Consider the following 22,094-nt stretch of genomic DNA (forward strand, 5'->3'; position numbering starts at 1 on the left):
TGGGAAAAACAGGTTAGAGTTACTGGCCTAAAAATCGAAATGATGAGGAGGCGGACACTTGCGCTCCTTGAAAATAAGATTGAAAAGCTTAAAACCTATTTGGGATTATGACCCGAATTTGCAGAATCTGAGCCTATACTACTGAGGTGACTAGATGGAGAAAATATTAAATTTACAACGATTACAAATTGAAAATGTTTACAAAATCATAGTCACCTAAAAATCAAGTTGATAGGGAACATGGGAGGGTAGCTCACTCTCAATTCCCTGATTTCAGTCAAGTTCCTTCGGTTTGTTTGAAATTGACATATAAAGTTTAAAATTTTCATTTTAGAAAATTAAAGTTACATCATTAAACATTGGAAACCTTCCCCTCGAGCTAGCTTTGAAAGACTATCACTTAGTTAAGTCAGAACTGCCATTACCTTGAGCTGGTGGACTTCTCAAAGATGGGAGAGGCACCTTCGCCTCCTTTATAAACACACACTCAGTAGACTGGAACGATTAATAAGACGACCTAGTCTAAAATGTGCCAGTTTTTTATACCCGAGGGGAAAGTTCCAGAAAATTCTGAGCTAAGGCCCGACACACTCCAATTATCATTGGGTAATTAAGTAAATACCAGACACTGTTGATTGGATGAAAAATAAATATACAATATTTTCTATTGGCCAACATCTTAAGTTGGCGGGAAAGTTCCAGAATATTCTGAACTAAGGTCCGACACACTCCCAATTCTCATTGGTAATTATATAAATACCAGACACTGCTGATTGGATGAAAAATAAACATACAATATTTTCTATTGGCCAACATATTAAGTTGGCGGGGAGAGATAGAAATGTTGTAAACTTTAACACACCAAAACTAAGAATAATCATTTCAGTTTAGGAAACCTTAGAATGCAAAATTACTTTACAATTTTAATAGTCAATCTTCACACTAGAGGGCATGACATAAGTTTATGGTAGAGACACCTGTTAGGAAATGTCCAAACTTCTTGCATTAATTGTTGCGAGTTTTTGTGTTTAGATGGCATTCTCGTAGACACTTTTTTTAAATGTATGGGACGGGTGTACCTCCGGTACACCTTTTAGAGAAGAGATGTGTCCATTGCCATGGCCAGGGACACACAAACCTGCCCCAAGAAGTACATCTACTTTTATAACCTCGTGAAGAGTAGCGTACGCCATTTCCCATTGCTGGAATGGCTACGCGCTTTGCTATTGGCTGGCGTAAATTGCGTTGTTAATTCATTGCCATTAGTGATTAGAAGCACGTAGCGTTGCCAACCCGCGAAGTAAGAAAGCTCAAGTAATAAAATTACATATGTTTTATATCGACAATGGACAGATGCATTGCCGTCTAGATCTGGAAGCTTTATCTACCAAGAAAAATTTTGTAGGCCGTTGTTACTATCTATCGTTGTTAATCAATTAAGCTTTTCACAAGGAGAAGGTATTTCATTTTATGACCACTAACCTACACAGAATGCGCTGGTGTAATAAGGCTTGGAAAAAGGTAATTTTGGTCCAGGCTCGTTACCCTAACTAATTCTGACCAATATTCTTGTCCAGACCCTACCCTAGCCAGTGCAGACCAATGGAGTTTTCTCACGTAACTAGAGGCCTAAGGCCGCTTCGCGGCTCTAACTTGGGGGCTTACGCCACCAGAATCCTTTTGCTCACTAATGGTCTAGTTCCTAAGTAGAGTGGTTGGCAGCGTTGTGCTTCGCTCGATCACGTCGTAGGCGAGTAGTCTGCGAGAAATAAATATAGGACAGTCTTACCGCGCGTAGATATTAGCGATGCAAGTGGTAACTATTGGACTTATGTTGCGTGAACACGACTGGAGTTTTAATGCGCGAATCTCCAGCATAACGTCATTTGAATCATATATATATATAGTTAGGGCTTGGATATTTAAGACATAAAAATAACCCAAATGAGAAATAAAATATGACCACAAATGTGACGAAATGTTACCTCAAAAGTGACGAAATATTACGCACCCGAAAACGATTAACTCAATATGCTCATTTTAAAATGGTCATTTTTAAGTCGAAACGGCAATTCTTTTTACATATATTTGTAATTCTTTCAGTCATATTGATTTTATGAATACACATGATTAATAGCTCTTGACTATCATTGTCCTTGATTCACTTATCAAACATGTGTGAATACGTATCTATAAAGTGCTAATTTCGCTAAGATTATCAGATCACACATTTTGAAAGCCACAACATGTTTGCACCTTAATTGATGGTTTGAAAAAGGAGAAAACTAGAAATTAATCTTCCTTTTTAAATATTTTTGAAAGTTTAAGTCCAGATTTCATTAATATTGTTCAAATGAGTTAAAGTTTAAATTGTGCACCATGAAACGTCGTTCAGTACCTACATTACGGTAATGCGGCATAACCTATAGTGCAAACACTCAAATGTTTTTTATTCCTTTCCGCGGCTGGAATTGAAGCGCACGACAAGATTAATTTTTTATGAATAGTTGTTCGCATTCAGCAAGTTGAAAAGGATTTTACACTGATATAGCTGTCGTCAAACCACCGAAATATGACAAAAAATATGACGTTTCTGCGAAGATAGCTCAAAATATGACCTTATTAAAAATAGCCAAAATATGCATTTATATGACAAATAAAGATCAATTTGTTATGACCATAATCACCTGATTTGCACCAAAATTCAATCAGGTTAGATCATAGAGACAAAGAAAGAATGACTTTTCCTAAAAATCCGAGCCCCAATTATAATAAACTAATAAGCCTGCATTATTTTTGAGGCCTCCGTTTTTTGCTTTATTGCGAAGTTGAAAGAAAAACTATCATTAAGAGACTTAAAATCAAGGAGGTAGAAAAGCCAAAGGTACGAGAAGTGACACTATTGCCATCTTATGAAATTATGATGAAGTATCAAGTGTAAGATTGCCAGTACAGAAATAAAGCAAAGGTTTCGTAACATTATTTAAACATATATTAAATTGAAGGTAAATACAGACAGAGAAGCAGGAGCGTTCCAGGTTGTGAAGTTGAAATGGATATTTAAGCCTGAATGTGAAGTGAGAAAATGGAGACTGTGTGTCTGATTTGCTGCAGCCTGAAGATGGGTAAGTATCAGTTGTCTATTGTATGGATGGATATTTACAAATGAGATTGTGAATCTGACCAGATTTTCAATTGTAGGGTGGGAAAAAGAGAATGGGTGTGCGTGGTTGGTCAGTTGATAGTTTAAATGGGGATATTAATTCTGCGTGATTTGAGGGAGGTGTGGGACATCCTCTACCTCGGCGAGAATAGACTGAATTGTTGCGCCCGCAAGTGTTATAGTGGGCGCGTTGAATGTTGTTGTAAAACTTGGTGGTGACGTGATTTTGAGTGCAATTTACGCAGATGAGATTATTTGCTTTGCACTGGGCTGTTTTATGGTGGTTATAGATGCGGCATCTTTCACACCTGATTGACTGTGCGGGTGGAGCACGAGAAGGTTCGACTTTGTGATGGTGGCAATCTATCGGCGCACCGCGGGCAAGTAGTCTTTTCACGTCGGCTGGTGTTGGCAAAAGAATCTGCATCATAATGTTGGACCCGTCGCATTCCGGATGCGAAATGCCTTCCGAGCTGGCACTCACTCCGCTTTGAGGACGGCGCGAAGTGTGAAAGATCCACACCACGGATGACGCAACTTAGTAGATTATAACGTGGCGATAGAGGTGGGATTTGAGTGGGTGGTGGTGGTGGTGGTGGTGAGAGGGTTTGAAGACGGGTAGCTGATGCGAATGGAGTTGCTCCGATTGTGGTCGCGGGTCGGTTTGCTGTTGTTTCCCCATTGATTTGAATGATGATTCGTTTTGAAGTCTTCCTGATTTCAGCGATGTCTTCTCGGCGCATGTTGTAGCGAAGAAGCGCGGAGAAGATGGCTTGAATAGTCTGACATTCTGGGGAAAAGTTAAGGAGGAGAAATTCGTGTGTGCCGGGGGTTTTCATGGAGAAATAGGAGATTGTTGATGAGTCTTCTAATGCCAGAAGTGGAGGAATATTTGAGCCGGGAGTACGGGGTAGTGGTGGTGGTGGCCTTAGATGGGGGAATGTACTGTATGGTGGTGGCCGTTAAAAGAGATGTTGTGCCGTTCTGGGCGTCTGCGTTGCTGGTGCCGAGTCCACTTCCAGGCGACGTGGGGTACGTGCACGCTCGGGGGCTGATTGATTGGTCATACTCTGGTACTTCACTTGTAGGTTGTCCGGATAATTAGCTGGATTAACTGGCATCAAGCTTTGTATTTCGGACATGAGTGGCGTATGGAAGGCTACGGCGGTCGTATCTACGGCGAAATGTCTGTGTAGGCGTATATGATTGCTATTTACTTCAGACCCTGGATCGGTGTATAAAACGAATCAAGGGTAAGTTGCTAACTGATCTTCCTGTAGTGTGATGCTGCCTAAGGGCACGTCCCAAAGTGAACCCTGACTGATTTGCGTTCGACCACCTGGCTAGTCCACAATTTTCAAGAGGCAGTAATCCACCGTGGCGGCTTTCATTGTTTCATACTGTCGGATGGCGAAAGTTGCATCTTCCGGCATCCGTCGTTCCCTTTATTTAATTGAAATTTCCGGAAGCATCGGTCCCCTTTTCTCTCTTATTTTGATGTTAATATAAGATGTTGAGCTTGTTTTCTTGCCCTTTTCTTCTGTTTTTACTCATATACTTCATATTATATATCATCACAATAAAGAGTTAGTGGGAGGAAACAATATGGCTGTTAGACTATCGTGGTTATACTTTATCTACTTATTCAATATTCTTTGTCAGATAGTTGGTGGCATCGTGGTATCTTGGCGTGAAACCTGTTGTAGTTGTAAACATTGGCGTATGACCTAGTCACCTAGTGTTTTGGTTTTGTGTCTTTAAAATGTCTTTTAAACGATATTATTTTCGTATGTTTGTGTGAACTTTTACGGTGCAGCCTGAACCAAACGATTGCAATTAATCACGGTAACATCGAATTTTGACAAGGACCGTAGAAGTTAACGCTTAAGCTGTAGTATTCATACTACGTAATTAAATTCCTGAGTTCAGATCCAAATTGGTAATTTGAGGAGGGCAGATAGTTTGATTAGATTTTAGAATCATTGTATGGTATACAACAGCGAAAAATGACTCAATTTTTCGTATTGTTATTTTCCACAAAAAGTGAAGGATGTGCTTTATATAGTTTTTTCGTAAGTTGATGCAGTTATTCGTGAATGCTCCACTATTCGGAATTTTCTCCAACTTGGTGCTCGTGCCGTTATGAAACTGGTCTAGTAAGCGATTGGTTGATTCCGTTTGTGCATTTCAGTGACATACTTTTAAGAAACAGTTATACGAGTTAATTCACATGGTAGGCGTTTTTTCTAATTTTTACAACAGTATCAAATGCCAATCGAATGGCACCCCAGTATTTTTAATTCTTGCGATTAATATTCAAAATGTGTGTACGTACGGGGAAGTGTACTCTTTAGGGTGACAACAAGTAGTTTGCTTTTGTCCTGAAACTTGAATGACATTGCTGATGGCTGCTGTTTCGGTGTTGGATTGGACTGTAGAAGATGTTGCTGACTGGCTTCGATCAAATGGACATGAAAAATATATCAAATTATTGTGTGAGAGTCATTGTATAGACGGGAAAGCCTTCATTCTTTTGAATGAGACTGATCTGCGCAGTTCACCTTTAAATATTCAGGTAATAATGTTTGTAGAGGAGAAGTTTAACATTCACTTTTCCTCTGACTTATTTAGTTATTTACTTACTACTGAACTTTGGCCATTTTTTTTTTTTTTCATTTTTTAATTATTTAAATCACCATTTGCACAGCTACCTGTATGGCAGTAGTACAAAAGAAAAGTTGCTCATTATTTAGAATTTTGTAGGTAATGTCACATTTCAGATATGGGTTAAAATGTTAAAGAGAGATGAATGGTAAAACTTGGGTAGATCCAAAATGGCATGGCTCAGATGACCCCACAATGCACTAGACAAGGTTGTCAACATCGGTATTAGGCTATAGAAATGTTTCTGTGACAGATATTGGCCCAGACATCCCTATAGTACTCGTTATGTAAGGCTATACTCTAAAAGGCAAATATCGCTGCTCTATTCTTTTTTTTTTTAAATGTTCATCACTGCTGCCAACGTGACTAGTTACATATGGGAGTCACGAGATGATAAATGATCATTCAAGATATTCATAATTAAGTTGGTTTTCAAGCTTAATGAGGAATTAAGGAAATGCTCACATTCTCTTTCATCCTCACTCAGTTTAATGTTATATATTTCTGCCTTTACTTCGATGTAGGCCTGTGCATTACTATAACCGTATTCTGCGGTGTTTGCTTTATGTAAATCATTCAGCTCTCTTCTTGAAATTTGCTATTACTATTACTATTTGTTCTTACACAAGCAAATATATTCCATGTACATATGCCATAAGTCAGTCAGAATACACAAAGGCTAAGTCTGCAAACCGTACTGAAGTCATCACAAGACAAGGTTGAGTTAATGTTAACATTGATGCTTTTCACTGCCCGTACTTTTAGACATGATATGGGCTTATGCTGTGTCAAGAAAACAAGGTAAAAGTCTTTACGTTTCACAGAGAACTTTGCTCCGTGTCTTCAGAAGAAAATCTCAACTGTCATGAGGAAGTCTTTGACAATAAGGAGGGTTTGAATTTAAGAATATTTTACCGTTGGAGAATTGTAGTGGTATGCTCATTCGTCACAGGGTGGCTCGCTGTACGCTGGCACAGTGCTCCAAGTGGGAGTTGACAATAACATTAAGCTCTAAATGAGATGTTACACGTGTATGAAAGTATGACACTAACACATAACATATAGCTTAGATTGAACCAACTGGTGATGACGAACGTATTTATTTGTAAAACACCGAAACAAAATAACAAAATAGAAAGGACGGGGAAGAGAACTACCTGCGTAAATCCTTAATGGCCGGCAACCACATATTAATTGATAGCCAGTGTCCCTGTTGAAATTGTTAGGATTTTTACGTATTTCCACAGCTTCTCATATAGTCCTAGACCTGTAGTGTTCAGTGCAGTTTTCTCCCCAGAACCATTTTAATGGGCACACTGTCCTGCCCTTTCTGCAGACTGCCCGGCTAACATAATCTAGATATATATTTTTGCTAGTTACACAATATTAATATATAGGCCTATTTGAATCATTTGGTGTTCCAAATAAAAATATAAATACTGTAAAATTGTTTATTTAAATTATGAAACTTCCTTATTGTCAGCATAATTGCATCAATACATCGGAGTTTCAATGTTTGATTATCACGTAGTGTCATGCGCGAGTGGTGTTTGTATTAGCTTGGATCGCATGCGAGCACTCGATTCCGCCCGACATCACAAACCCCTATGGTACTCCTCAGCAACCGAGTGGTAAGTTTCGGTGTTAAATGATTGTGACTGGGCGAGTTGGCTGTGCGCGTAGAGGCGCGCGGCTGTGAGCTTACATCCGGGAGATAGTAGGTTCGAATCCCACTATCGGCAGCCCTGAAGATGGTTTTCCGTGGTTTCCCATTTTCACACCAGGCAAATGCTGGGGCTGTACCTTAATTCAGGCCACGGCCGCTTCCTTCCAACTCCTAGGCCTATCCCATCGTCGCCATAAGACCTATCTGTGTCGGTGCGACGTAAAGCCCCTAGAAAGGAAAAAAAAAAAAAAAAGAAGAAGATTGTGAATGAGAAGTAGAACACTAGAAGTTGAAAATAGTCCGTTATGTCTTATTCTTAATAACAGCACTGAAATAGTGCAATTTCGGCATTAATATTATTGTTAATGCCTTGCGAAGACTAAATTGAAATTTATTATATTAATTTTTTACGTAGTATTCTCCGCCCGGCTACTTAGTCCTGCCACCCAGCTGACTAAAATTTCTGGGGAGAACACTGCAGTGGCGTGGAATGACATTAGTAGACGAATAAGTTTGAGTGCGGCAGCCCTGAAGATGGTTTTCCGTGGTTTCCCATTTTCACACCAGGCAAATGCTGGGACTGTACCTTAAGTCCACGGCCGCTTCCTTCCAACTCCTAGGCCTTTCCTATCCCATCGTCGCCATAAGACCTATCTGTGTCAGTGCGACGTAAAGCCCCTAGAAAGAAAAAAAAAAAAAAAAGAAGAAGATTGTGAATGAGAAGTAGAACACTAGAAGTTGAAAATAGTCCGTTATGTCTTATTCGTAATAACAGCACTGAAATAGTGCAATTTCGGCATTAATATTATTGTTAATGCTCTGCGAAGACTAAATTGAAATCTATTATAGGCCCTATTCATTTTTTTACGTAGTATTCTCCGCCCGGCTACTTAGTCCTGCCACCCAGCTGATGAAAATTTCTGGGGAGAACACTGTAGTGGCGTGGAATGACATTAGTAGACGAATACGTTTGAGTGGCGTTTATAAAAGTAGGAAAGATCACAATATGAAGATAAAGTTGGAATTCAAGAGGACAAACTGGGGCAAATATTCATTTATAGGAAGGGGAGTTAGGGATTGGAATAACTTACCAAGGGAGACGTTCAATGAATTTCCAATTTCTTTGAAATCATTTAGGAAAAGGGTAGGAAAGCAACAGATAGGGAATCTGCCACCTAGGCGACTGCCCTAAATGCAGATCAGTATTCATTCATTCATTCATAAACATACCACTTAGTTGAGCAGCTCGTCTTCTTTCTCCCAAGTCTTCCTAGCCCAAACTTTGCAACATTTTTGTAACACTACTCTTTTGTCGGAAATCACCCAGAACAAATCGATTTGCAATTCTTTGGTTTTTTTCCATTTCATGAATCAAGTAATCCTGGTGAGGGTCCCATACACTGGAACCATACTTTAGTTGGGATCTCACCAGAGACTTATATGCCCTCTCCTTTACATCCTTACTACTACAACCCCTAAACACCTTCATAACCATACACAGATCTGTACCCTTCATTTACAATCCCATTTCTGTGATTACCCCAATGAAGATCTTTCCTTATATTAACACCTAGATACTTGCAATGATCCCCAAAAGGAACTTTCACCCCATCAACGCAGTAATTAAAACAGAGGATTTTCCCTATTTGTGAAACTCACAACATGACTTTTAACCCCGTTTATCATCATACCATTGCCTGCTGTCAATCTCACAACATTATCGAAGTCGTCCGGCTCCATGGCTAAATGGTTATCGTGCTGGCCTTTAGTTACAGGGGTCCTGGGTTCAATTCCCGGCAGGGTCGGGAATTTTAACCATCATTGGTTAATTTCGCTGGCACGGGGGCTGGGTGTATGTGTCGTCTTCATCATTATTTCATCCTCATGACGATGCGTAGGTCGCCTACGGGTGTCAACTCAAAGGACCTGCACTTGGCGAGCCAAATTGTCCTCGGACACTCCCGGCACTAAAAGCCATACACCATTTCATTTTTTTTTTTCATTATCGAGGTCATTTTGCAGTTGCTTACAATCTTGTAACATATTTATTATTCTATGTAGAATAACATCATCTACAAAAATTCTTATCTCTGATTCCACTTCTTTACTCGTATTATTTATTTATATAAGAAAACATAAAGGTCCAATAATACTGCCTTGAGGAAGTCCCCTCTAAATTATTACGGGGTCAGATAAAGCTTCGCCTACTCTAGTTCTCTGAGATCTATTTTTCTAGAAATATAGCAATCCATTCAGTCACTCTTTTGTCTAGTCCAATTGCACTCGTTTTTGCCAGTAGTCTCCCATGATCCAACCTATCAAATGCTTAAGACAGGTGAATCGCGATGCAGTCCATTTGACCTCCTGAATCCAATATATCTGCTATATCTTGCTGGAATTCTACAACTTGAGCTTCAGTGGAATAACCCTTCCTAAACCCGAACTGCCATCTGTCGAACCAGTTATTAATTTTGCAAACATGTCTAACATAATCAGAAAGAATATCTTCCCAAAGCTTATATGCAATGCATGTCAAACTTACTGGCCTGTAATTTTCATCTTAATGTCTATCACCCTTTCCTTTATACACAGAGGCTACTATGGCAACTCTCCATTCATTTTGTATAGCTCCTTCATGCAAACAATAATCAAATAAGTATTTCAGATGTGTTACTGTATCCCAACCCATTGTCTTTAGTATATCCCCAGGAATCGTATGAATTCCAGCCGATTTCTTAGTTTTCAACTTTTGTAGGTGTCTTATTGTAAATGTCATTATCGTGTGTAAATTTTAATACTTCTTTAGCATTAGTCACCTCCTCTATCTGGACATTATCCTTGTAACCAACAATCCTTCATTACTGCTGACTGAATACTTCTGCCTTTTGAAGATCCTCACATACACACTCCCCTTGTTCATTAATGATTCCTGGAATGTCCTTCTTGGAACCTGTTTATGCCTTAAAGTACCTATACATACCCTTCCATTTTGCACTAAAATTTGTATGACTGCCAATTATGCTTGCCATCATGTTATCCTTAGCTAACTTCTTCGGTAGATTCAATTTCCTAGTAAGTTCCTTCAGTTTCTCCTTACTTCCACAGCCATTTCTAACGTGTTCTTTCCAGTCTGCAACTCCTTCTTAGTCTCTTTATTTCTCTGTTATAATAAGGTGGGTCTTTACCATTCCTTACCACCTTTAAAGTTACAGAGCTATTTTCACATTCGTCAACAATTGCTTTAAACCCATCCCAGAGTCTGTTTGCATTTTTATTTACCGTTTTCCACCGATTATGGTTACTTTTTAAAAACTCCCTCATGCTTGCTTTATCAGCCATATGGTACTGCCTAACAGTCCTAGTTTTATGACCTTCCTTTCTATCACATTTATTTTTAATTATGACAAAAACAGCTTCATGATCACTAATACCATCTATTACTTCAGTTTCTCTATAGAGCTCATCTGGTTTTACCAGCACCACATCCAGTTTAATTCTTCCCTCTAATTGGTTTCATCACTTTCTGAATCAGCTGTCCTTCCCATGTTAGCTTATTTGCCATTTGTTGGTCTTGCTTCCTGTCATTCGCATTACTTTCCCAATTACATTTGGTAAATTCAGATCTTTCGCTACAAACACATTCTTTTCCATGTTTTTTCCCACATACCTGATTATCTTATCAAATAATTCTGAATCAGCGTCAGCGCTACCCTTTCCTGTTCTGTATATTCCAAATACATCAAGTTGCCTATTATCTTTAGAAATGAGCCTTTCACCTAGAATTTAATGTTTGTCATCTTTAATTATTTTGTAGCGTACAAATTCTTCTTTCTCCAGAATGAATACTCTCCCTCCCACCATTCCTATCCTATCTCTGCGATACACACTCCTGTTCCATGAGAAAATTTCTGCATCCATTATATCATTTCTCAGCCATGATTCAACTCCTATTTCAATATTTGGTATGTATGTATGTATGTGTATATTAACACGTTGATGACGGCGTATTGTTTTCCGAGTTTAATCATTAGGAATAAAGTGAAAAATCAGAGATATGTGAACTCTAATGGATATATTACATACTATTACATATCTTAAGTACGGCCTATAGGCATTAGGATGCACTGTGTACACTGTGTGCTGAGACCGCCCAGCGGGTCTCATTGTCCACAAGTAACGCACGGGGTTCGCGCGCACTCTGTGGCCCGCCGGCGACCTCACTGAAATTGGCGGTCTTTATGCAGAACAATTAGGTGATATCATAAAGTTGCGCTGGAACTTCTACTTGGAACGGCTATTGTGAATGCACTCATTTTACATAATGAAGTAATGGGGAAGAAATTGCAAATTGGAAAATTTAGAGAGGAGTTGGTCGTTGAAATTTTGGGGAACAGTATAAGAACAGCAGCTACTCTCTCCACGTCTCCCAAACACCATCATATTTTGAAGGAAACAGAAGAAAAGGATGGCAGAAATAGAAAAGTACGTAAACTTTGCGTCAGTTGATACGCAGAACTAGTGAATATCCATGACAGAACTTATGCTCAGAAACACTGCAAGAAAGTGTCCACGTACTGTGAGGACTGTCCCAAGAAGCCATCGTTGTGCCTGCTTTGTTTCCATAAGCAACACTGAAGTGGTATCTCACATTGTTACACTCATTCCCTTTTTTTACCATCAGTGTATTAGTTTAACAAAATATTAACTGTTTTAATAAACCATGTGTACGATATATTTTTCTTCATATTTTTATTATTATTATTATTATTATTAATAACGATGCTGTTAAATATTCAACTCCAGTACAACTGATAGTTATGATTTTCTGAACAGAGTTAACTTGAATGTGTCTTATATTTGTAGATATTTTCTTCATAGAAAATGATTTAAGTAATGGAACAACCATATTGAATCATTTCTTAATTATCCTAGCTCCTATGTACCCCCTGCATGCCCCACTGTATACGAAGTTAGTTTGCCTTATGTAGAGACGAACCAGAAAGGACGAAAGCATAATCTGTGAACGGCGCGTGATACGGTTCCAGTACATATATTGTGTCACGAGACCGCCGGCGGGTCTCATCATCCAGAAGTAAAGAGTTGGCGTGACCCGCTGGCGGGTCTCATAGTCGCCAACGTGTTAAATTACTTAATTCTATTCCTTTCTTTACAGTACTTCTATTACAGTTCAACACTAACATTTTTATGTCATCCCTACTTGACTTCCAGAACCCTGTAACCTTATCACCGCTCCCAAGACCACCCCGTTTCCCTGAATGTACCCCCCTATTACCCTTCCAAACAAATTTTCTAACTTATACGTACCGCTGCGGTTTAAGTGAAGGCCATCTGAGCGCAAATCTCTCCTACCCACCCATTAGGGTTTAGAAATCTCACTCCCAGTTTCCCACATACCCACTCCATAGTCTCATCTAAATCCCTAATCACCCTTCAGTCAGTATCCCTCCTACACAGTATTCCACTGATAACAATCTCCATTTCCTTAAACTTCACCCCTGCTCCATTTACCAGATCCCACACATCCCCAAGTATGTTGTTACTTATACTAGCTTGCTTTACGTTGTTGGTACCAACGTGAAACACTACCAGCTTCTCCTTCCCCTCCTCCTTCTCTTCTACTTTCCTCACCATCTGCCTCAACCTAATTCCTGGATAACACTCTACCCTGGTTCCCTTTCCTCCATACACTTTCCCCACATGTCTAACAATGGAATCCCCCATGACCAGAGCCTCAACCCTACCCACCTCATTTGATCCCCTCCCTTCCTAATCAGTCTTAGCCTTCCTGACAGCTGCAGAAGCTACTTCCTCCTCCCTTTTCTCCCTCCCATGACCCTGTGCCACCTGTCTTTTCGTATCCTCTACTCTACATTTCCCTTTCCTACCTTTTCTCTTCCTTCTGCTTTCACACATCTCAGCAACAGTTCCCTGTCCCTCATCTTTCCTCTGTTGTTCTACCAGCATTATGCTCCTGAACATATTCTGTAGGTTAATGACAAATCCTCGCTAGTTCCAAGATCAATGTAGTACAGGCTGATTCAAATATACACTGACTGACAGAGCAAATGCAACACCAAGAAGGAGTGGTTCGAAAGGGATGAAAGTTGGGGAAAAAACAGAGACGGCACGGACAAATAATTGATGTTTATTTCAAACCGATATGCAGGTTACACAATGCGCACGGCATCGACTCAGTAGGATGTAGGACCACCGCGAGCGGCGATGCACGCAGAAACACGTCGAGGTACAGAGTCAATAAGAGTGCGGATGGTGTCCTGAGGGATGGTTCTCCATTTTCTGTCAACCATTTGCCACAGTTGGTCGTCTGTACGAGGCTGGGGCAGAGTTTGCAAACGGCGTCCAATGAGATCCCACACGTGTTCGATTGGTGAGAGATCCGGAGAGTACGCTGGCTACGGAAGCATCTGTACACCTCGTAGAGCCTGTTGGGAGATGCGAGCAGTGTGTGGGTGGGCATTATCCTGCTGAAACAGAGCATTGGGCAGCCCCTGAAGGTATGGGAGTGCCATCGGCCGCAGCACATGCTGCACGTAGCGGTGGGCATTTAACATGCCTTGAATACGCACTAGAGGTGACATGGAATCATACGCAATAGCGCCCCAAACCATGATGCCGCGTTGTCTAGCGGTAGGGCGCTCCACAGTTACTGCCGGATTTGACCTTTCTCCACGCCGACGCCACACTCGTCTGCGGTGACTATCACTGACAGAACAGAAGCGTGACTCATCGGAGAACACGACGTTCCGCCATTCCCTCATCCAAGTCGCTCTAGCCCGGCACCATGCCAGGCGTGCACGTCTATGCTGTGGAGTCAATGGTAGTCTTCTGAGCGGACCAATCGATGGGAAATTGTTCTGGTCGATATTGGAACAGCCAGGGTGTCTTGCACTTGCTGAAGAATGGCGGTTGACGTGGCGTGTAGGGCTGCCACCGCTTGGCGGCGGATGCGCCGATCCTTGCGTGCTGACGTCACTCGGGCTGCGCCTGGACCCCTCGCACGTGCCACATGTCCCTGCGCCAACCATCTTTGCCACAGGCGCTGCACCGTGGACACATCCATATGGGTATCGGCTGTGATTTGACGAAGCGACCAACCTGCCCTTCTCAGCCCGATCACCATACCCCTCGTAAAGTCGTCTGTCTGCTGGAAATGCCTCCGTTGACGGCGGCCTGGCATTCTTAGCTATACACGTGTCCTGTGGCACACGACAACACGTTCTACAATGACTGTCGGCTGAGAAAATCACGGTACGAAGTGGGCCATTCGCCAACGCCGTGTTCCATTTATCGTTCGCTACGTGCGCAGCACAGCGGCGCATTTCACATCATGAGCATACCTCAGTGACGTCAGTCTACCCTGCAATTGGCATAAAGTTCTGACCACTCCTTCTTGGTGTTGCATTTGCTCTGTCAGTCAGTGTAAATATTTTAAATATTTCTGTACTACATTCAAATTAGCCAATATGGATCAAACTATCATTTTAGACCTATCATGGTTAAGATGATCAACAGTTCCAAGGTCAGTCGATATATTGTCAGAAAGGTTCGATAAAACCGCAGTAAAGTCTATTAGGCCTATCACTTTGTTTTGCGATTACAACTACTTTAAAACAGCAGAAATCTGTGGGATTATACTAGAGGTGGCCATGTTTTTTTTGGGCTGCCTGTTTGTCTTGCTCTGATCTTAATAAAAAGAGTCCATGCAACTAGCACTGAAAATATTTAGCCAAGATAAAATTCATCAAAATTCATCCTGAGGTCGTTACTGCACAATAGAAATTTCCCAAAGAGAGTGTGATTTTCCAATTAAGCTAGGTTTGGACAACATATGATGGCCTCCTACAAAAGTGTCGAGAGGAGCGTACACTGCTGAAAAAAAAAGACATGCTATAGTAAAGGTTGCAGTGATTGATTCCAGGGCATGTATGAGTAAAATTTTTCTGGTTGAGAAATGTAATAAAAAAGGTTTGTTTAGATCCATCAGACTTGAACCAATGCATTGTTCAGAAACCTAAGTTATTGCTTATGGTTGAAGAAATTTTGCCTAAGCTATTAGGAAAAGAATATTATTCTGTTTTTGACCTTTCATAAGTTTTCAGTTATATTCTATTGAATGAGAAGTCATGGAGATACTGCTTTGGTACCCTGTACTGTACTGTATTTGGTTTTGTGCCTTCGTTCTTAGTAATGCCCCTGAATTACATCAGGATGATGTTGAATGCTACTTTATTGACATTCCTATTCTTCTAATTTTGTGTGGTAAAAAGGTAAACTCGTGTCCTCATCCTGAGGTGATGCAGCTCTTTCCAGGCACACCCCCTGTGGAGGTGAGCTGCATGTGCCATTTCAATCACATACCAGCCCTCCTGCCATTCTTAAATTTCTGGCAGTACCTTGGAACCGAACCCGGGCCCCTGAGGACGGCAGCTAATAACCGTTACACTACGGAGGTGGACATGTGGTGTGGTGATGTGTGTGCTGATAGTGACAGGGAGGAGCAACATGGCCAGACTATTCCTGTTATTGAGGGAGCAAAGAAAATAGAAGCAGTTTTCAATCTGAAGAAATTGCAGTTTAAACAGAATGATAAGTATGTTGGGCAAATTTTTTATGTAAACGGAATGAAAATGGATTCAGGAAGTGTTGAAACTCTTCAGAAGTTAGAAATGCCCAAATACAAAGATGATTTACGGTACTATAATAATGCTATTGGCTTTACGTCCCACTAACTACTTTTTCAGTTTTCGGAGACGCTGAGGTGCCGGAATTTTCTCCCGCTGGAGTTCTTTTATGTGCCAGTAAATCTACCTACACAGAGCTGATGTAATTGAGCACCTTCAAATACCACTGAACTGAACCAGGATTGAACCTGCCAAGTTGGGGTCAGAAGGCCAGCACCTCAACTGTCTGAGCCACTCAGCACGGCAAGGTGATCTACTAAGTAGGTTTGGTTCATTTAACTACGTGAGAAGATACATACCAGAGATGGTAGAAATAATGTCACCGTTATGTAAATTACTTAAAACATATATTGTTTGGAGTTGGCTACCATTACATGAACAAGCTTTACAAACTTCAAAGATTTTCCATATTGCCTGCTTTGGTACAGCTTTACCATTGTAAAAAGATAATTTTGCAGTGTGATCAGAAAATGCTATTGGATACTGCTTGTTCCAGGAGTATGGCACTGCTCTTAACTTGGTTGTTTGTTTGTCTTGAACAATGAACAATTATGAATTGAATTAAAGGCAGACCAAAAAGGAACTATTATCTGTCTGCTTTGAAACTCTTGAACGATGAACAATTGTGAATTGAATTATAGGCGGACTGAGAAGAAACTATTATCTATCTACTTTGAAATTCGAAAATTCCACAAGCTAATTCATGGGGTACAAGTAAACATCCAAATGGATCATCAACCTCTAATTCCTATAATGAACAAACATTGAGCAAAATTGGCTCAGTCAGACTACAACAATTACGTCTTAAGCTGATTAAATATCAGTTGAATTTATACTATGTTCCAGGGAAGCACCTTCACTTCGCAGATATTCTATCTAGAAATAGCTTGAAGGTTACTGACCATGATGCTGAGATGTTGAAAATGGTACATTCGCTCTCTAGACACCTGCCAGTGTCCCAGGAGAAGAGGTTGCAGTTTCAGACTGAAGCTGCCAGTGACCCAACACTTTGGGCAGTGATGGAATACGTTCGTAATGGATGGCCCGCTGAGGGTAAGTTACGGAAAAATCTTCAAGACTTTTACATTGAATCAGAAATGCTATATAATAAGGGAAAACAATTATAGTACCAGTAGCCCTGGAGTCATCAATCATGGATGAATTACACTAGGGTCACCTTGGTAACAAAAATACATTAAAAAATATTCAGAAGCCAGACAGCTCTACTACTGCCCAAATTTGCATGAGGATATTTTAGGGTACTGCAAGAAATGTTGCTCATGTGAAAAATATGCAAATTACAACTCAAGATGATGTGTTACGTCAAACCATACCCAAGCTAAGATTTAGTTTAGTGGGGAGAGATATTATGGATTTTCAGGGTAACAGTTTCTTGATTTTATTTATCACCTTTCACACTGATTAAAAGTGAGACCATTGTGGAACAGATCTTCTGCTGAAGTTGTCAATAGACTTCAAGAATTCTTCTGTAGGTTTGGATACTGTGTGGAAATTATCTTGAATAATGTTTCGTTTGCATCTTGGAAATGCTGATGGTTTTTATGCCACCAACGATGTAACACTAACCACAAGTGTTCCTCATTGCACACGAAGTAACAACATGTCTGTGAAGGCTATTGGAATAATTAAGAAAATATTAGAAAAGTGCATGGAGGATCACAGCGACTATTGTGGAGCTATTCTGCACTGTAATAATTTGCCACTGTCAGGCATCAGTGTCTCACTGTCACAAATTTTAAATAGCTGAAGATGCAGGACAACATTGCGTATAACAGAGGAAGCTCCCATCGTGTTAGTAAAGGGTGTGTATGACCAACTATTTTGTAGGCAAGAAGCTGTACAAAAAATTCATGATCGCAGCACTCCGAAGAAGTTGCAGTCTTACAAGAAAGGAGACTGAATTGTATTTTGAACGGCCCATGACAAATTGTATCAAAAAGCTACAGTTGTTCAGAAAGTTTGGGAGCAATGATCCTCTTGAATAGTGAGAGATGGTGCAAACAAATACCTTATTAGGAGGAAAATCAGTCAGATGAAGAGGTCACCAGTGTTGTCCAGGTACTCCGATTTTGACACTACACCAGAGTTGCTCCTGTTATCAGAGATGGACAACAAAGGAAGAAAAAAAGATGTAGGACTACCGCAAGAGGAATTTCCTGTCGATAAAGGTACCTGCAGCCGAATGCAGGACTCCTAGAAGCAGGCGAGTTGTCAAAAATCCTTTATGCCTTAATCTTTAATGGGGAGGTTTTGTGACATCACATACAGACAAGTATGTAGTGTTATTCTTGTACTAACCTCTAGATTTACCTTCTGTGATATTATTGTAATGCTGTTGTATGAATTCATGGTACAATCTGTTCTTAAGACTATTGTTCATAATTATATAAAGCACTGTCTTTTTATACCTTTCAGCAAATTATCAGTGTAAATTATGAACAATAAGAGTGAAAGATTCCAGCCTCGCCTAACACCTTTGATGACTTTAAATAAACCAAGAACTCATTCTAACATCAGTTCTCACTGTGGCCTGATCATCAATACAAATACATTTGATTGCCTGTAATAACTTACCCCAAATCCCAAAACCCTCAGTATGGCTAACGTATTTTCCTTTGGCACTCCATTATATGCTTTCTTTAGACATACAAATCATTCATTCCTCTTCTGGCATTTTTCAGTTACTTGACACATACTGAAAATCTGGTCTTAACTGCCTCTCTCTGGTCTGAAACAGCACTGGTTTCCCTCCAACTGATTCTCCATTCCTGAGTTCATGTTTTTTTTCTAAAATGCCTATGAACAGCTTGCCTAGTACACTGATCAAAGAAATATCTCAATAGATGTTGGCTTGCGTATAGATTTTTTTTTTGTTGTTGAAAATATAGTGATTTATTTTTCAGTTATTTTAAGGAAATGCAGATGAATATATACAGGCATGTTAACACATATAAGCAACTGTTTGTTTTGTTTGCTTTTCCTCATACATTGATGGTTTGAAGAAGTCCTCTTCTGTACGAAACACTAAGCAACAGATATCCATGTACTAAGCAGCCTCATATTTGGGGTACTCCAATAAGATCTCCTTGCAGAGTCCCCGTGCTGCACACACTGCATTGTTTGTATGGCCTAATTTCTTCTGAGTTGGAGCAATTTTTTATGGGTAATAGCCAGTATATCAAGCCTGAGATGTCAAGGGAATATTACCAGTATGAGCGAAATTTGGCAAAGATGCAAGATATTTACAGATAAGCATTGGTTTCATCAATCAGTCACTACTGATCTGCATGAAGGGCAGTTGCCCAGGTGGCAGATTCCCTATCTGTTTTCCTAGCCTTTTCTTAAATGATTGCAAAGAAATTGGAAATTTATTGAACATTTCCCTTGGTTATTCCAATCCCTAACTCCCCTTCCTATAAACAAAGATTTGCCCCAATTTGTCTTTTTGAGTTCCAGCTTTATCTTCATATTGTGATCTTTCCTACTTTTAAAGACACCACTCAAAACTTATTCGTCTACTGATGTAATTCCACGCCTTCTCTCCACTGACAGCTCGGAACATACCACTTAGTTGAGCAGCTCTTCTCCTTTCTCCCAAGTCTTCCCAGCCCAATCTTTGCAACGTTTTTGTAACGCTACTCTTTTGTTGGAAGTCACCCAGAACAAATCAAGCTGCCTTTCTCTGGATTTTTTTCAGTTCTTGAATCTAGTAATCCTGGTGAGGGTTCCATACACTGGAACCATACTCTAGTTGGGGTCTCACCAGAGACTTATATGCCCTCTTCTTTAGATCCTTACTACAACCCCTAAACACCCTCATGACCATGTGCAGAGATCTGTACCCTTTATTTACAATCATATTTATGTGATTACCCCAATGAAGATCTTTCCATATATTAACACCTAGGTACTTACAGTGTTGTATAGACATGTGGAACAGATATTGCTGGCAAATTTTCAGTGGGTTCTCTTCGATATTATTATGCCAATTTTAAGTTACTGGTTATTAAACATGCGGTAATAAAGAATAATTGTGCGCCAGCAAGGAAATACAGCATAACTAAAGCCATTGTTCGTCGTTGGCATGAAGACAGAGATAGTTTAAAAATGTGTACTATACAAGAAAGGCATTCAGTGGCCTGCAGCAAGGATGCTTTAAAGAAGTCAAACATGCAGTTGGAAGGTATGTGTGCAAAAAACGCAAGGTCAGAGTGGCCATAATATGAGATGCGATACGAATATGGACTCGCAAAGAGGAATTTCCTGAACTTTCAAAGGCAGTATCAGATACCTCTAATGAAAATGATTAGGGAATTATGTATGGTTTACATGGTACTTGTGTGTTTATTTTTTCTCAAATTAAATTTGAAATTTGTTATAAATAAAATTATATCACAAAGCACTTTCTAAGCCTTATTTGATGCTTCTGAAGGAAGGAAAAAGTGGCGGTCGTCTTGGATCAGAGAAATACAGTACTACCGAGCTCGATAGCTGCAGTCGCTTAAGTGCGGCCAGTATCCAGTATTCGGGAGATAGCAGGTTCGAACCCCACTATCGGCAGCCCTGAAAATGGTTTTCCGTGGTTTCCCATTTTCACACCAGGCAAATGCTGGGGTTGTACCTTAATTAAGGCCACGGCCGCTTCCTTCCCACTCCTAGCCCATCCTTGTCCCATCGTCGCCATAAGACCTATCTGTGTCGGTGCGACGTAAAGCAACTAGCAAAAAAGAAATACAGTACTTACTTACTGTCCGTTCTTTGGAATTTCTCTCTAAACATAATCCTGTGCCAAGTATGTAGTGTTATTTATGGGTTACTCTCTTGATTTATCTTCCATAAGTTTAGTATTGTAATGTTGTTATATGAAGAAGTTATGATACAGTCTGTTCTTAAAATTGTTGGTTATAATTATGAAAAACACTGTCTTTTTGTACTTTATGTATAGTCTGTGTGTCTTGGAATTTCTCTCTAAACATATCATGTGCCAAGTATTTAGTGTTATTCTTGGAATAAGCTCTTTAAACTTTTTCCCCATGATTTTTATATCGTAATGCTGTTGTTTGAAGTCATGATACAATCTATTCTTGAAATCCACTTCTAATTTTCTCATTCGGAAGAAAATCATGGAAGGGATGAGAATTGTGATGTTATCTGAACTCTTCCATTATGCATCACCACCTTGAATTGAGTGTAATTTTCACTCAGATTGATCATTAGTATGAATATAACATGTTGTTGGTCAAGGCATGTTTTGGATTTGCTGTAAAAGCATGGTAAGGATAATTGACTGAAACTTTGGAAGTGTGATAGTACATACATACATACATGCATACATACATACATACATACATACATACATACATACATACATACATACATACATACATACATACATACATACATACATACATACATATTGAATCCTTTTACCACCCTAGAAGGTTACCTACCTTCCTTACCTATCAGCATCTGCATCAGTTCTCTTTCTTCAGGTTCGCTTGCGGGTCTTTAATCATTTGCTGAGGTATTAGGCAGGGTTCTGGTAATTTACTGTCTACTTCCTACAAAATGACTGAACTCAGAGATGGGATGCTTTTGAGTTAAAGTTCAGTAATGACGCTTAAACTCGATGGCTCTGACAATTGAAATTTTTACATGGATGTTCATTATACTGAAATGATTCGGATGCTGTTGCAGAATTCATGACTTACCTATCTGAAAGGCATCCTTTATGAGAAACCACTCTTTAAATTGTGCTGATTATAAAAGAAAATCCTGGAAATCCCTAACATTGACTTCCATATAAGTCCACATGTGATGCCATGGTGACTCATGATGATCCAGTACACGTAACACG

At 39.9% G+C, this 22,094-nt stretch overlaps 1 protein-coding gene across 2 annotated transcripts in view; it reads left to right on the plus strand.

Annotated features, from left to right (window-relative positions):
* The first annotated feature begins 4,846 nt into the window (after positions 1 to 4,846).
* The window catches only part of LOC136856773 (sphingomyelin synthase-related protein 1), a 109,041-nt gene continuing 91,793 nt past the window's right edge, over positions 4,847 to 22,094 (plus strand). For both annotated transcript variants that reach the window (XM_067134875.2, XM_067134876.2), the window contains exon 1: positions 4,847 to 5,738. In XM_067134875.2, the coding sequence (XP_066990976.1) occupies positions 5,556 to 5,738 (183 nt within the window). In that variant the 5' untranslated portion in view covers positions 4,847 to 5,555. The remainder of the gene's footprint in view (positions 5,739 to 22,094) is intronic.

Source organism: Anabrus simplex, chromosome 1 (assembly GCF_040414725.1).
Source record: "Anabrus simplex isolate iqAnaSimp1 chromosome 1, ASM4041472v1, whole genome shotgun sequence".
Lineage (NCBI taxonomy): Eukaryota > Metazoa > Arthropoda > Insecta > Orthoptera > Tettigoniidae > Anabrus > Anabrus simplex.